Below are 13,371 nucleotides of genomic sequence, written 5' to 3'. Positions count from 1 at the left end.
CACTCTTTCTTTCCCTCTCCGTCTCTCTCTCTCTCTCTCACACACACACACACACACACACACACACACACACACACACACACACACACACACACACACACACACACACACACACACACAAAAGCGATCTAAAAACCTTACTTAGAAGCTTACTGAATGGACATGTTGTATTTCTCTTTCAGTTTTGTCCAATTATGTTCTTAGAGCGAAAAAAAAAAACAATGTTTAGATGTTGTCTTTCACAAATGCTTTTGAGTCTAGTACCTGTGTAAACAGAGCAGATTCTCAATTTATGAATGAATTTCCAAAGCATGCTAATGTGTTTCCCTATGGTGTGTGTGTGTGTGTGTGTGTGTGTGTGTGTGTGTGTGTGTGTGTGTGTGTGTGTGTGTGTGTGTGTGTGTGTGTGTGTGTGTGTGTGTGTGTGTGTTTCCTGCATTTTTTTCATGTCTCACACTGGGCTCCTGACATGATGAAGTAAATCTCATGCTCCAGCTTGTAAAATCACACTTTCTTTCCACCATACAAGTGATCATGATCATCACTGCTTCAGGGCTGCTATTTGTTTCCAGGTCATTAAAAAAGCATGCACACACCACTGTGTTTTTGAATTCTTACAATGTGAAATATCTGCTGCCAAACAGTTCTGTGGTTAATCTGCTGGAATCTGGCCATTAGGCCAAAGTAGACAGCGGAGCTATCTCAGTCAGAGAAGCTAGTGGGTAACTACACAGAGGGTCTAACCTCCATGTAGATACCAATCGACCAGTTTCTTTCTGCCATTTCTTTCCGTCATTAGCCATGGAAGAAATAACCACTTTTGCTGCTTAATATCAGAGGTATTAACCAAAAATAAACTAATGTCCATGTTTAGTTCCAATAAAAGGATCAAAAGGATGTTAATGTTGATTTGTAAAAAGCCTGAATTCATGCTTTGTCAGGTCTGTCTGCAAGATGACAAGCAAACAACTTTTAAAATGCTTATTTTAAAAGTTGTTTGCTTGCCCTGGATTGATCAGGGCTAGGCTTCGATAACATTATAGCTGCTCCAACAACCATCAAACACTCATATAAATTAAGCATAAATAGGGCAGCTACGTAATTATTTTTTACACAAATAAATTGATGCACAGTTTCGTCCCGTCTCTGTACAAATACGAGGAGTTATTGTAAAGCTCTGAGTGACCACAGACAGCCACAATATTTTTCCTCAATTTCTATTTCAACGATGTCAGTACTTCAAGAGAAACTCAACGCACAAACACACGCGTCTATGCTATTGGTTGAGGCCACTACGTCGCCGGTCAAAGTTCAACAAACTGAGGGAGAATCTTTACCAATGTTAATTGGCACCAGAGGCAATGGTTGCATTATCACGCGCTGTAAATATGGAACTTTGGATTGCTGACGTTGAAAGCAAGTAAGTGGACCTTGAGTAAGAATATTTTTGTCAACCTTATAAACATCAAGAATGAGCTCTATAATATATTGCACTAACAATTTAGACTCTTGTTAGTTTTGTTTGTGCCTCGCAGCCCTGATTCAACCCTGCCGGAGGATTGGTTGCCCAGAGAGCCTGAAGGCCAAGTTCCATATGGCCTCTGTGAGGTGTGCCAAGGCTATAAAAAGCGTTTCAATGTCTTACACTGATTACAAAAGTGCAATTACCCCTGCCTGTACACATGCAGACATTCAAAGGAAAGAAGTGTTCACATGCTGCTAGTTTCTGAGGACCTTCCAGGCCTTCCTCACCACTTCTCCAAATCCGCTGGGCAAACTCCCAATCGTGCCGCTCACCTCCTTCGCCAGACTTTCTTACTTCTCTGCTTTCCCGAGCTCTGATTCCATTGCTTGGCATCTGCCTTCAGCGTCTGACCCGAAGCCAAGAGCAGCAAAGCCTTGTGTGAGACGGGAGTAGACCTCTCCCATTCACACTATATCAACTCCCCTAAACACACACCCACGCCACAGCACTTGTGCTCCCTTGCCCATTCACTTAGTCATTTCCGCACGTTTAATGCAGAGGGCATTAGTCTCACAGTAGACTCCATTTAACACCAATAAGAGTGCAGAAAGGGGAGATGGGTATGAGTGTGTCCTGGGTGTGAGTTACGTCGGATGTGACTGCAGAGAATCACAAAGAGGCAGCTGTATGGGAGGCAGCCGGACAGCCCAAGGGCAGCGGAACTGGCTGACCAGTGGAAAGGGAAGCAACGCACAAATAGAGGGGGGTGATACAGAATACCATTGCTCCTCTTTCCTGTACTTTCTATACAAATGTAAATGGTGCAATTCCTGCTCAATATGTTGGAGCACTGCAACACTAATCATCTTTGTTTCACTTTGTTTGAAGCCTCATTTGTTCTTGTATTACAAGAATCATCTCCAGACTCATCAGCACTGTTTTTAACAGCAGCGTTGTGATGGAAGTAAAACATTCTATTTAATTGGCATTAAGTAGAATCTTTGCAAAATAAAAGACCCCGAAATACAGAGATGCACTTAGGACTAAAATGTTGAGGGTCATTTGAAGTCAACAAGCAGGAGTCTGCTTCAAACTAGTGTTAAAGTCTTAAAATCTACTCTGACATTCACAAGGAATCCAGTGAAGGGCAGCAGGGATACAAAAGTATATCAGTATGTACAATATGATATAGTCTGGCAGGAAACTATTCTGCTGAATTCCTGTTAGAAACCCCCCTGAAGATGATTCTTAATAATGACTCAACAATTTTGTTGTTTTGTTTGTTTCTACACTGATCTTTTTTTTTTCATCTCTGAACATGCACGAGAAAACAGTGCACCTACACTAAAGCAGGCTGTTTAGGTACCAATCAACCTCAATTATCACAAATCCCAGAAGTCTCCAGGTACAAGTCTTCAATGAGATGGCACTATAAATGCGACTTTTGTTTTTTACTATCTTCATTGTTATTGCCATGACAACAAGCAGGTCTTTCTTAAGCCAACTGTTAAGGACGCCAAATCTTTACATACAATTCAATGGGCAGTCGCCATTTGGCAGGAGAAAAGGGGAACTGCTGTGAACAACTGATGAATGCAATCTATTGGAGAGCAGCCCCTCCCCCCCTCCTTCTTCAAGCTTTTACTAGCAGAGGAAGCTGGTCAGCTTGGCAGAGGTCTGCCCGGCACCTGCACACAGAGGACAGGACCTGCAGCAATAGTATAGTAGGAGTAGCATGAAGGCATACCAATGAGGAACTGACCTTGGATCAGCGGGGTCTGACTAACCCTAGCATTTTCTGCCACCTGCATGGTGGTGGTATCAAGGTATAAATAATGCAGGATGTTGAATAACCCCAATACAAACCCCAGTCACAAAGACACTCTATCAGCTGACCTAAAGGTCATAATCTCTATAAACAGATATTTGCAAATGCATGCGGAATCTGTAGGCAAGATTTCTGGTTTCCGTTTGTGCTCCGTTAGGAGTCTGACTATTATAGAGATCGAAGCCAATATTCAATCTCTGAACCCATCTGCTATCGCCTGACAACAACTCAGCTTTTTTATTCATCGCCAAACAGATACCTGCACATGAATGCAAATATACAATCCGGTCTTAGACATTACCTCTCAACTCCAACTCCATTCTGGTGTCTCAAGTTGCTAATCGGACTGTAAACAATGACGCATGGTAGAGGAAGTCTTGGCAAAGATATCTACTATCCAGATATCCGCTGGCTACACCTAAAACCCCAAACCCCTGTTAAACATTTATTTTATAAATTGTTGCTCACTTTAAACCCTACGTTTGCACACCGTTTCAATTTTATTCCAATTATTTTCCATTAATTGCCATACATTCCTGTTAATTCCCATGGAACATTTCCACCTTTAATTTTCAACCCTAGGTTTAAGTAAACAAAAAAAAAAGCTGCTAAAAAGACTAATGATTCTGCTGACAGGTTGTTGTGCTAGTTAAACATTTCCTCGTCCACAGACTTCAGATAAAGCAGAAAGCATACGGGTGTCAGCACATGCCCTGCAGCAGCCACAAAGGTACGCTATCTACAATACACAACCAACTAGTTTGCAAAGCGGCTTGTCTGTAGTTCTGCCAGAAGGGATGACATAAAGCAATGGAGGCCGCTGCGTGGGTGGATGCTGGTGTATGTACCCAGGACATTCAGGCCCCGACAGGCAGCATAACAAAGAGAAACCTGCAGTAAACCTCAACTGTTTTATCAGTTCAGTCCAAGGGTTCAGAGGCTGCCCGCAGCTGCAAACTGACTGGTTGGTTAACAGAACACAACACTTGTATGATAAAAATGATTTTCGATATTACAGCAGACGGAAGTTCACCACTGTGATTTGTGCGTCTTAACACGTTTACCGCAAACAAAATTATTTTACAATGAAGTTGTGTTTTCCAGGTGACGATTGCTTTCCATTGATATGCAGTTCACTATGAGATCCAACTTGCCAACAGTTGTAATTTGCTTGCACGCTTTAAGCCATCACAGTGAACATCATGCCGGTTGTTATTGCTGCAAAACCCCTATGCAGGGATTCAGATCAGAAACAGTTCTTTACGTTAAAACAAAACAGCATCCAGCCAGGAAAACCAGTAACTAACTGATGCAGTAAAAGGATCTGACCTTCATTCATTCATTGAGTCTTTACACATTCACTACATTTTGGAACTTTTTTGTGTTGCGCCTTTTCACACATGCCATTGCAATGAATAGATTGAGCAAGGAACAGCACGGTAGATGGCACTAATGCAACACCTAGGGATGTCAACCGCCCAACAGAAGAAGTAGGAGATGGGGGGGATTTGCTAGATGTACGTGTACGTGTTATGATAATCTCATTATTTTCGGGAACATGGGGAAAGCAGACTGAGGTAACCCCTATGTACTTGTCCCAGCGATGTTGCTACTTTCATTCCCAACACAGACATTCAACATAACTTGGACATTGCCTGAGGTAAACCTCTTCCAGGCACTGACGTAGTGTTTCATGCCAAGTCAGATATATAAAAAAGTTTCAGAATAATTGTAGCAAGCAGAAAAAGTGTATCCAAAATTATCTTTATGAACGTTTAAAATGAAAATGTCTATTGATCGATTGATCCGATCGATTCATCGATTGCTGTCATGATGTTATAAGAATTTCAACAAAAACGTCAAAAAAGATTACCAACCCTATCTCTATTACTCAAAATATAAGGGGACATATTTACTTTCTGCCCTTACGTTTTTCGATTGCACCACAATGCAAAAAGGGGTAATTGCAATTTCATTGGTCCTCTTCAAAGTATGGAAGCGCCAGATCTTGGTGAGGTTTAAGGTCAGACACACCATTTTGACGGGGACTAAAAATGGCAACTATCATTTCAGTTTCAGCAACCAAAAAGCTGATGGCTGGTTGCCAACCAAAGGTTATGGTAAAGCACGACGGAATTAATATGTGGTTTGGAGGTGAGGTTCACCTGGTTTGCCCGCTCTTTGTAGCCTCACACATGCCCATTGTATGCCGCTGTGAGCATCCTTCGGGGGCTGCATTTGTTCACCGACTCCTTCTAATGCGGCCAACAAATGCAGCCTTCTTTTCCCAGATTCGGAGGATACAACTGATGGATCCTTCACGGCCCAACATATTTTTGGGCCATTTTTTTTTTTTTTTTTATCGACATGGCGACTAGTGGACCAGCAGCGGGAGAATTCACATTTAAATGTAATTATTCGGTTTTAACTCACATGAATATCTACAGATACAAGTGTTAAAACTAAAAACAAGGGACCTGATCAGATCACACTTGTGTTAAAATGAACGGTTAATTTACTATTAACTAGCCAGCTGACACTACCGAGAGCCGCTGCGCTATTTATAGCAGTTCGTCCATTTTAATCTCTTAATTTAGCTTTACCTCTGGTTGCTAGGAGACGGGAGCAGCAAAAGGGTGGGGGCGTGAAAAGCTGGTGACGCAAACAGGAAATCCTCTGTAGACCAGACCCTCTCATTTCGGGGACCGCTCGGACGAGCCTTCGCTGTATTCAAAGGACGCGGCCAACATAGACCACAAGGGCTGCGTCCTCCGAAGGCTTCAGCCGCTGGATTGGGACACAGCTAAAGCCTGCAGAGTCGTCCTGGCAGCTGTGGCCTGTTGTTAAGGGAGGCCATAAAGGCTGAGGATTCAGTGTGAATGTATGTGAGCCCAGCAGTTCATTTACTTGCTGTAGCTTTGAAGCCACCGCACGGAGCTGATAAGTTGTTCAGCTGAGAATACTCTAAATATGCTTATAGTTCATTCTTAGAATACACCCTTCCTTCCAGGAAATGAAAGTAAATATAAAATCCAAACTTTATGACTCGTTCCTGTAGGCTTTCACTTCTTTTTTTTCTCCCTTTGACACATGAAAACGCAGACACAATATAAGCAGGAGAAAGTTCAAGTTCCCTGCATCTCTCCTCGCCCTTCCTGGTGGCACTTCTAACTGCCGACTGCTTCCCCCTGCACTATCAATCAGGCCTGTTACTTCAGAGCTGATAAACACTGAGGCCTTCAAGCTGTCAGTGGAATTATTTAAGTATTCCTGCGGCCAGCGGTTGAGCATAAACATTTTCTCTAACTGATAACACAAACATTTTGGAGATATCCCTGAACACACACACACACACCAGCAACAACCAGGAGAGGAACCTCTGAATGTAGTCAGGACACATAATAAAAGTTCAAATCTAGAGAGATGACCGCAATAAAGTGAAACAGTCCATCTAAACATAAATTAAAACCAGGAAACATGCCAGCTGGGAGACAAAATGCCCTTGAATGATAAGAAACAAATATTCTTGCACCTTTACCTCTGTCCACAAATAGATTTCATCAACTAGTACAATCCTTCTGTTGTGTTGTTGTGTACGATGTGTGTATCAGCACAGCGTGCCAACCACAAGCTCAAACCTTAACAAAACCAATGACTCACCCATTTCCTGGGTCTTCCTCTGGGTCTTTTCTCCCCGGTCGCCTCGGCTTTCTGTGAAGACATATATTAAGAAGAAATACAATCAGTCTTTATCCTGACCACCACTTTAAGACATGAACATTTGATGAAAAACATGTGATCAGCCAAGACATTCACTCTGACACACGTTTTAAGGTATTAGGGGTCCACACGAATCCAGTAGGTCACAGTTGAAGCAGTGGGTCTGTAAGCTGTGATAGAGTAACAGCAATACCGGGAGCCAAGCAACAGGGCCGGTCTGGACAGGCACATAGACATACTAACATTTAGGGGTGACCCCAAGAGTGGACTATTCCACGTTTAGATCTAAGGAGCCAGATTCGACTGCCAATCTCACAGTAGAATTGTTACAGTGACCGGAAAATGTTGTGATGAAACAAAAAGATCCTCATCATTCAAAAATGACAACATGGCTATTTCAGAATTTCAGAAGACTAGTCCTACATTTATTCATCAGAGTACTCACAGAAAAACCCAGCATTATTAGAGCTAGATATATTCTGAATTTATGAACGATTCTCTAAAACCACTGTCTGTAGGTTGCTACAATGGAGGAAAATTAGGAGTTAAAATTCTCTTTACAACCCTGAAAAGCGAGCAGGATGATAAATCATGTCCCTCTGTGTATCGATCGCCACTCAGTATCAGTACTACGGACATCAATAATATTGTCGTTTTTACTTTTTTCTATAGATCCATAAACCTCAAACAGAGGAGGATCAATGAGCAAGAAAAAAAAGACATGATATGAGGATCAGTCCATTATCAGCCAGACTTTACCAATCAGATTATGTAACTATGTGAATTCTCAGTCGGGGACACCACTACTAACATTACAACCAAACTCCTCTTCACTTCCCAGCAGCACAGCTAGGACCAGGAGCCATGCATCGGCACGCTCCGGAGCCGTACGGGCACTGCACTGGTTGTGCATAATGTTATCATGGTTGATGAGAAATGCACACTAAAGCACTTAATGTGGATTAATCCACCACTTATAAAATATTCCCCAACAAACTCACTATTTCCTCCTGTTTATGTGATGTTTGCTTAAAACTGCAGTGGCCAGATGTTTTGGGAAATGAATTTAAATGGAAGAAAATATTTGTGAGCTGAGAGGAGAAGATGTCCAATTGTATCACATCAGCATGCACATGGCCTGAGTTAGAAATGTGCCAAGAATGTGTGTTTACAGAGCATTCCCTTACTGTGAACTGAAAACCTGGAATGTCCCTGTGTGTTTTGGCTTGAGGGTAGGGAATTACCTTTTTTTACTAAGATGATGTTTGTGGGAGAGATCATACCCTGCAGACCATCCAGCACAGTCAAAAAGCCAAGCTCTGCAGTCACCCACAATTAACAAGACCAGACCTGAGTCAATAATTCATGGGATTTATCCTGGCTGTGGCTGGCAGCGAGTCAGCTGAGATCTTAGTCAAACTGCTGACCTGCGATTAATTTTGCAGACAATGACCAGCAGGTATCGGTGGTGGCGTTGTGGGCATGCGTGTGGCTTTCTGCAGCTGTTTGGCTCAGTAAACGCCAGCTCCTCTGTCATCCTGACACCGAGCACACGACACCCAGGCTGGTCACGTGGCAGCAGGTGAAGTGTTTCAACTCGTCAGATGCTGGATCCCAGATTCAAATAAGACCTCTTAGACCATGTCTGCACAAATGCAAAAATCAAAGTAGTGTCTCATAAATCCAAAGACAAGTCTGCAAGGCACAACATATTGGAGGAACACGGGTGTCCACACAGAGACTACGGGTTCACCCTCTGGGAACACAGACCCTCTCCAACGCAGAAAGTATAATTCCTGCTTAAGGCATTCAGATTTCAAATTCAGCAATTTTATTAAAGTTACGGATCCCATTAATGTATTGGACTAGAGGGTTGCTGTTACTTTAAATTAGATTTTTGTTGCTAATTGATTTTAGACGTGTCTCCACTTACTGTATGTATACCTTGGCATCAGTGAAGATGAGCATTCTCCTTAAAGGTGTTTTTAAATAATTAATCTATGAATATAATACACTGTTAATCACAAAGCCTTATAGTGCTTGAAGTGTTTTATAGCTGTATAATAACCAACACAACGATGATGTCTTGTGATGTGATGTCTAATGCTCTGCTTAATGCGCGCCTCTATCATGACATATCACATAGCCGGCTAGCTAATCTGTGCACTGCAATCCCAGTTCACTGTTTGGGATGCTGCATTTTTAATGTGGAGATTTAATCGTCTGAAAGACAACACCCTGTTCAATTAATCATCAGTGTGCTTTATATGTCCGAGCAGCAGCCCTGAATACAGGACGATCGGACGGCCTTTCAGCAGGATCACCTTCCACAGCCATTACAGATCAACATCACAGAAAAAAGATTAATGTGACCATTTTCTCATCTGCCACTGTTCAAGGTTAAGGTAGAAAAAAGGACTTTCTCAGGGTGAGGGGAAGAGGGTGGTTTGGGTTTGACAAAATACTTTGTTAAGGTTAGGGAACCATAAATCATCCTGGGTAAAAGGAGAAAGGTCATGTTTAAAGAAACCAGACGTTGACTGTGACCAATCCATCCACCCAAACTTCCTCCATACAAAGTATATGGGACGTATTACAATTCCACAACCGACAAAAGTGATAATTCAGTGTGACAGTTAAACATATTTAGGTATTTAAACAAACAACCGATGCTGTCAGTTTTTGGGGGGACAACAGTGTCACTAGGTCGGGCTAAGTATTTAACGGTGGCAGCTACATGGAAGCTAAAAGGTTTGGAGAAGGCATCTTTGCTTCAGAACAGTTCAGTCACAAAAAGTATTAATATTTTAGTTTCATGATCTACCTCCTTTAAAGTCAAGGCTTTAGTCTGCTTATAACACAGTGTTTATTGAATTGTTTGAATGTCACAAAACCTGCTTTCTTACAGCCCAATCTGTTGGTCTCATGGGAGCAGGTGTGAAAGTAGGCAGGGTCCGAACTTCTCTTGCAGCTCTTTTTTCCCAACTTCTGTGTGAACCCTGAACTTTTTGTTTGGCAAAATGTCTGCGAAAACAGGCTGTCTGAAAACCTAAACCGTCATTCCCTTCGTACAATTCATCACTTCAAGACTGCTGCAACGCGGCCGTCTTTGCTCCGCCCTCGCGTCTGGCCATACAGAACAGGTCAGACACCCGGACATAGGCTATACTGAAGCATTCACACACTTTGTTCATCAATCCATCCCCCTCTGCACCCTAATGGAAGAGTCATTATTCTCAAAGCCTTGTCAGGAGGTTATTTGAAGTGTTCAAACAAACGATCACTCATGCTGAGGATAGTCTCAGATTTTGGAGAATTCAAAGATCTCATTTCCTTGTATTCAACTCTTAACCTGACATTTGGGTTGAGGTGTGCAGTAGGGTTGTTTCTACTCACAAGCTGCCATGATATCCGTCAAAGATTGCAGATGTGATTGATGTGAGGAGGGGAAGTGAACTTTTTAAAGAGTATGAGTTAAAGGTGTGGGCCGACCCCCGGACTCTTTCATCTGGAAAGATTGATATCTTCACTGTTTATCATAACAATACCAGATGAGACGAGACCGGATCACGGCGAGAGCAGAGTGGTTCACTTTTCAAAGTGCTGGGAATGTTTACAGTGGTTCATGGTGGCAAGGGAGCACTAAGGCTGCTGTCATCGTGAGCCTAACACAGCTTCATCTAACTAATGGGTGAAGACACGGGGGCTCGCTCCGTCCTCGCCGGGACGAACAGCATCGCAGCCTCAAAGAAGGGAGGTGGGGAAGCTGCTGTAGAATTCTGAAGCTTTTCCAAAGGAATCGTCTTTTCTTAGCGACTTTAATCTTTTTTCTCATTCGTCAACTCGTATCTCCGGCGCTCGAGGTCTGTGAGAGTGCTGGTGAGTTATGGCCGCGTGTTTCCCATCATTGCAGATGCACAATACAGGTTCCTGTGTTTTCATGTGTTCGCAGTTGCAAGAGGGTTTCTGTATTTGGGAGATCTTGTTGAGGTACGGTGCTCTTAAGGACGGGAACATGCTTCTGTGGGCCAACGTGCACAGGTGTCGATTTTAGAAATTTCTATGGCAGTTTCTTTAATACATGCACTCAACACATATATGTTACTCGTACACCCTCTGCATACAGCCACAAACACATGTACACTCTATCAAGTCAGTATGACTTGAACTCGGGTCGCCCGAGTCATCGTTTTGATGACCTGCAATTTGACTTGATAAATAAATGAACTGAGACTTGGAAGTTTAAGATTTGAATCAGGACCAGTCGGCAACCTTCGGTTTGCCAAGTGAAGCCCATGCGGAAGTGTCTTAAAATGTGCATTCTCTCTACTGACCAGAAGGAGGCGACTCCTCTGGTTGCAACTACGTTTCACTTGATTTATTACCTCAGTAAACATTGCTCACCATTTTGGACATTTCATTTTTCCAAATTGAAGAAGAATTTTTTTTTTTTAAATCACAGCCGTGACGCCAGGAGCCACATGTTGATTATGGGATGTAAGCTGGTGAAGGTGAAGTGACTTCGGTGTGTGTGTGTCGTTCAGGTGCCGAGGCTCCTCACCTTCTGCGCCGCCTTGGAGGGGCCCTTGTTCTTACTTCCTTTGGGGCGGCCCCTCGGTCGCTTGGGGACAGGCTCTCCGCTGGGCTCCTGAAAGGTAAGGGGGGTGGGGGGAGACATGACATGGGTGTCCAGGGACAGGAAACAAAAAGCTTTGAACCCACTCCCCATTTGGTCATTGCTTTATGGGTCAAGACCAAAAAAAGGGGCAAAGGTTGTGTGTGTTGTGTGTGTGTGTGTGTGTGTGTGTGTGTGTGTGTGTGTGTGTGTGTGTGTGTGTGTGTGTGTGTGTGTACCACAGAGGAAATAAATGAGAGGGAACTATTACTCAGCCTGGTTTTCCACTTTTAAATGTCACACAATCTTTAACTCTGACTTTCCATAACAACCAGCTGCTGTGTGTCTGAACGTGTCCGGTGTCCCTCACCCACAGTCACACTGCAGGCCTGCAGCGGTGTCAGTGGACGTGGTTTTGGTGTGAAAATTGTAATAAGAATGTGACTCACCAGTGAATCCCAAACACATCACAGAAAGCAATTGACAGGAACGAGTTCAAAGCCCAGCAGAGTTACATTCATGTCTGTGCACTCTTTTCTCTTTTCACTCATGTTGTCAATTAAAGCTCATCGGCCAGAGCCAAGACTGTAAACAGGCGCATTGCTCGGCATGTGTATGGAGCCCATTCAGCATACATGAAGTATCACACAGCAGTAGATATAGGGCAACATATCATACATCACAATATGTTTAAATATATATATTGATGTTTAGTAGCCTATAACATTCTATTTATAAGGTAACATTGATACATTGATACATTGATACATTGATATTGTTATATATATATATATATATATATATATATGTGTGTGTGTGTGTGTGTGTGTGTGTGTGTGTGTGTGTGTGTATATGCATATATATATATATATATATATATACACATATATATGCAGTTCCATAACATAGACTTCTAAAAACCATACCACCTCGTTAAGTCACTGCTAAAGTTTTACCTCCAGTCTCCGACCACAGTAAAGAGTCGGAACAATGTGCAGATAGACTACAGTCTGGATCTCATTCTGAACAGCAGAGAGACTTACTTTCTGGGGCTTCCTCGGTCTCCCCGGCCTCCTCTTCTGGGGCTCCGCGGCCCCCGTGGTGGGCTCCTGGGAGCCGGAGCTCTCCCCGGCCTCGTCCCCGCGTCCGCTCATGGTTACCGCTGCTGCTCCTCCGTTCCTCCCGGTGAACAGAAAAAAAGGCAGGAAATAAAAGTGTGATGCTTTCAATTGGCACTTAAACAGGTCTGCCGTCCGCTTGTAGGCTGTAAGTGTCCCGAACGGTGGCAGGACCCGCGCGCTATGAAGCCGACCAAATGAGCCGGTGAGCAGCTTGGAAGGGGGGTTTTTTTTGGGGGGGGCTCAGTGAGCAGAAGAAGACGGAACGCCGGGGACGACGGAGCCCGGGACGCCGAGCGGCTCCGAATCAAACTCGGCTAGAACGCACCGCGGCACCGGAGGGGCAGGGACCGCGCAGCAGCGAGGCGTGACAGCTCGGCACGGATCGTCAGTGGAAGTGTGGGCATAACAACCGCATCCACAGCCCACTCCAGGAGGAAAAAAAAAAAAAAATACACAGGACCCACTCAATGAGGATGGGTTTAAAAAAAAAAAAAAAAAAAAAAAAAGGAAAAAAAAAGAAAGAAATCACCTCTCCCGTGGGTGGATAACACGGGCGGGGGAGGGAGGAGAGAAGGGGAGGTCTGGGTGAGAGCCAGAGAAAACAGAGAGGAAGACGGAATCC

At 43.5% G+C, this 13,371-nt stretch overlaps 1 protein-coding gene across 1 annotated transcript; it reads right to left on the bottom strand.

The window, feature by feature from the left end:
- Positions 1-6,073: 6,073 nt before the first annotated feature.
- hmga2 (high mobility group AT-hook 2) lies at positions 6,074-12,782 on the bottom strand. Its single transcript, XM_054625099.1, has 4 exons — positions 12,672-12,782; positions 11,575-11,661; positions 6,954-7,004; positions 6,074-6,130 (listed from the first exon to the last, which is right to left on the bottom strand). The coding sequence occupies exons 1-4, from the start codon at positions 12,780-12,782 to the stop codon at positions 6,074-6,076; spliced, it is 306 nt and encodes a 101-aa protein (XP_054481074.1).
- Positions 12,783-13,371: the final 589 nt, after the last annotated feature.

The sequence above is a fragment of the Anoplopoma fimbria genome, chromosome 23 (assembly GCF_027596085.1).
Source record: "Anoplopoma fimbria isolate UVic2021 breed Golden Eagle Sablefish chromosome 23, Afim_UVic_2022, whole genome shotgun sequence".
NCBI lineage: Eukaryota > Metazoa > Chordata > Actinopteri > Perciformes > Anoplopomatidae > Anoplopoma > Anoplopoma fimbria.
The sequence above is the reverse complement of the archived record's forward strand: the minus strand, read 5'-3'. Positions and strand labels throughout refer to the sequence as shown.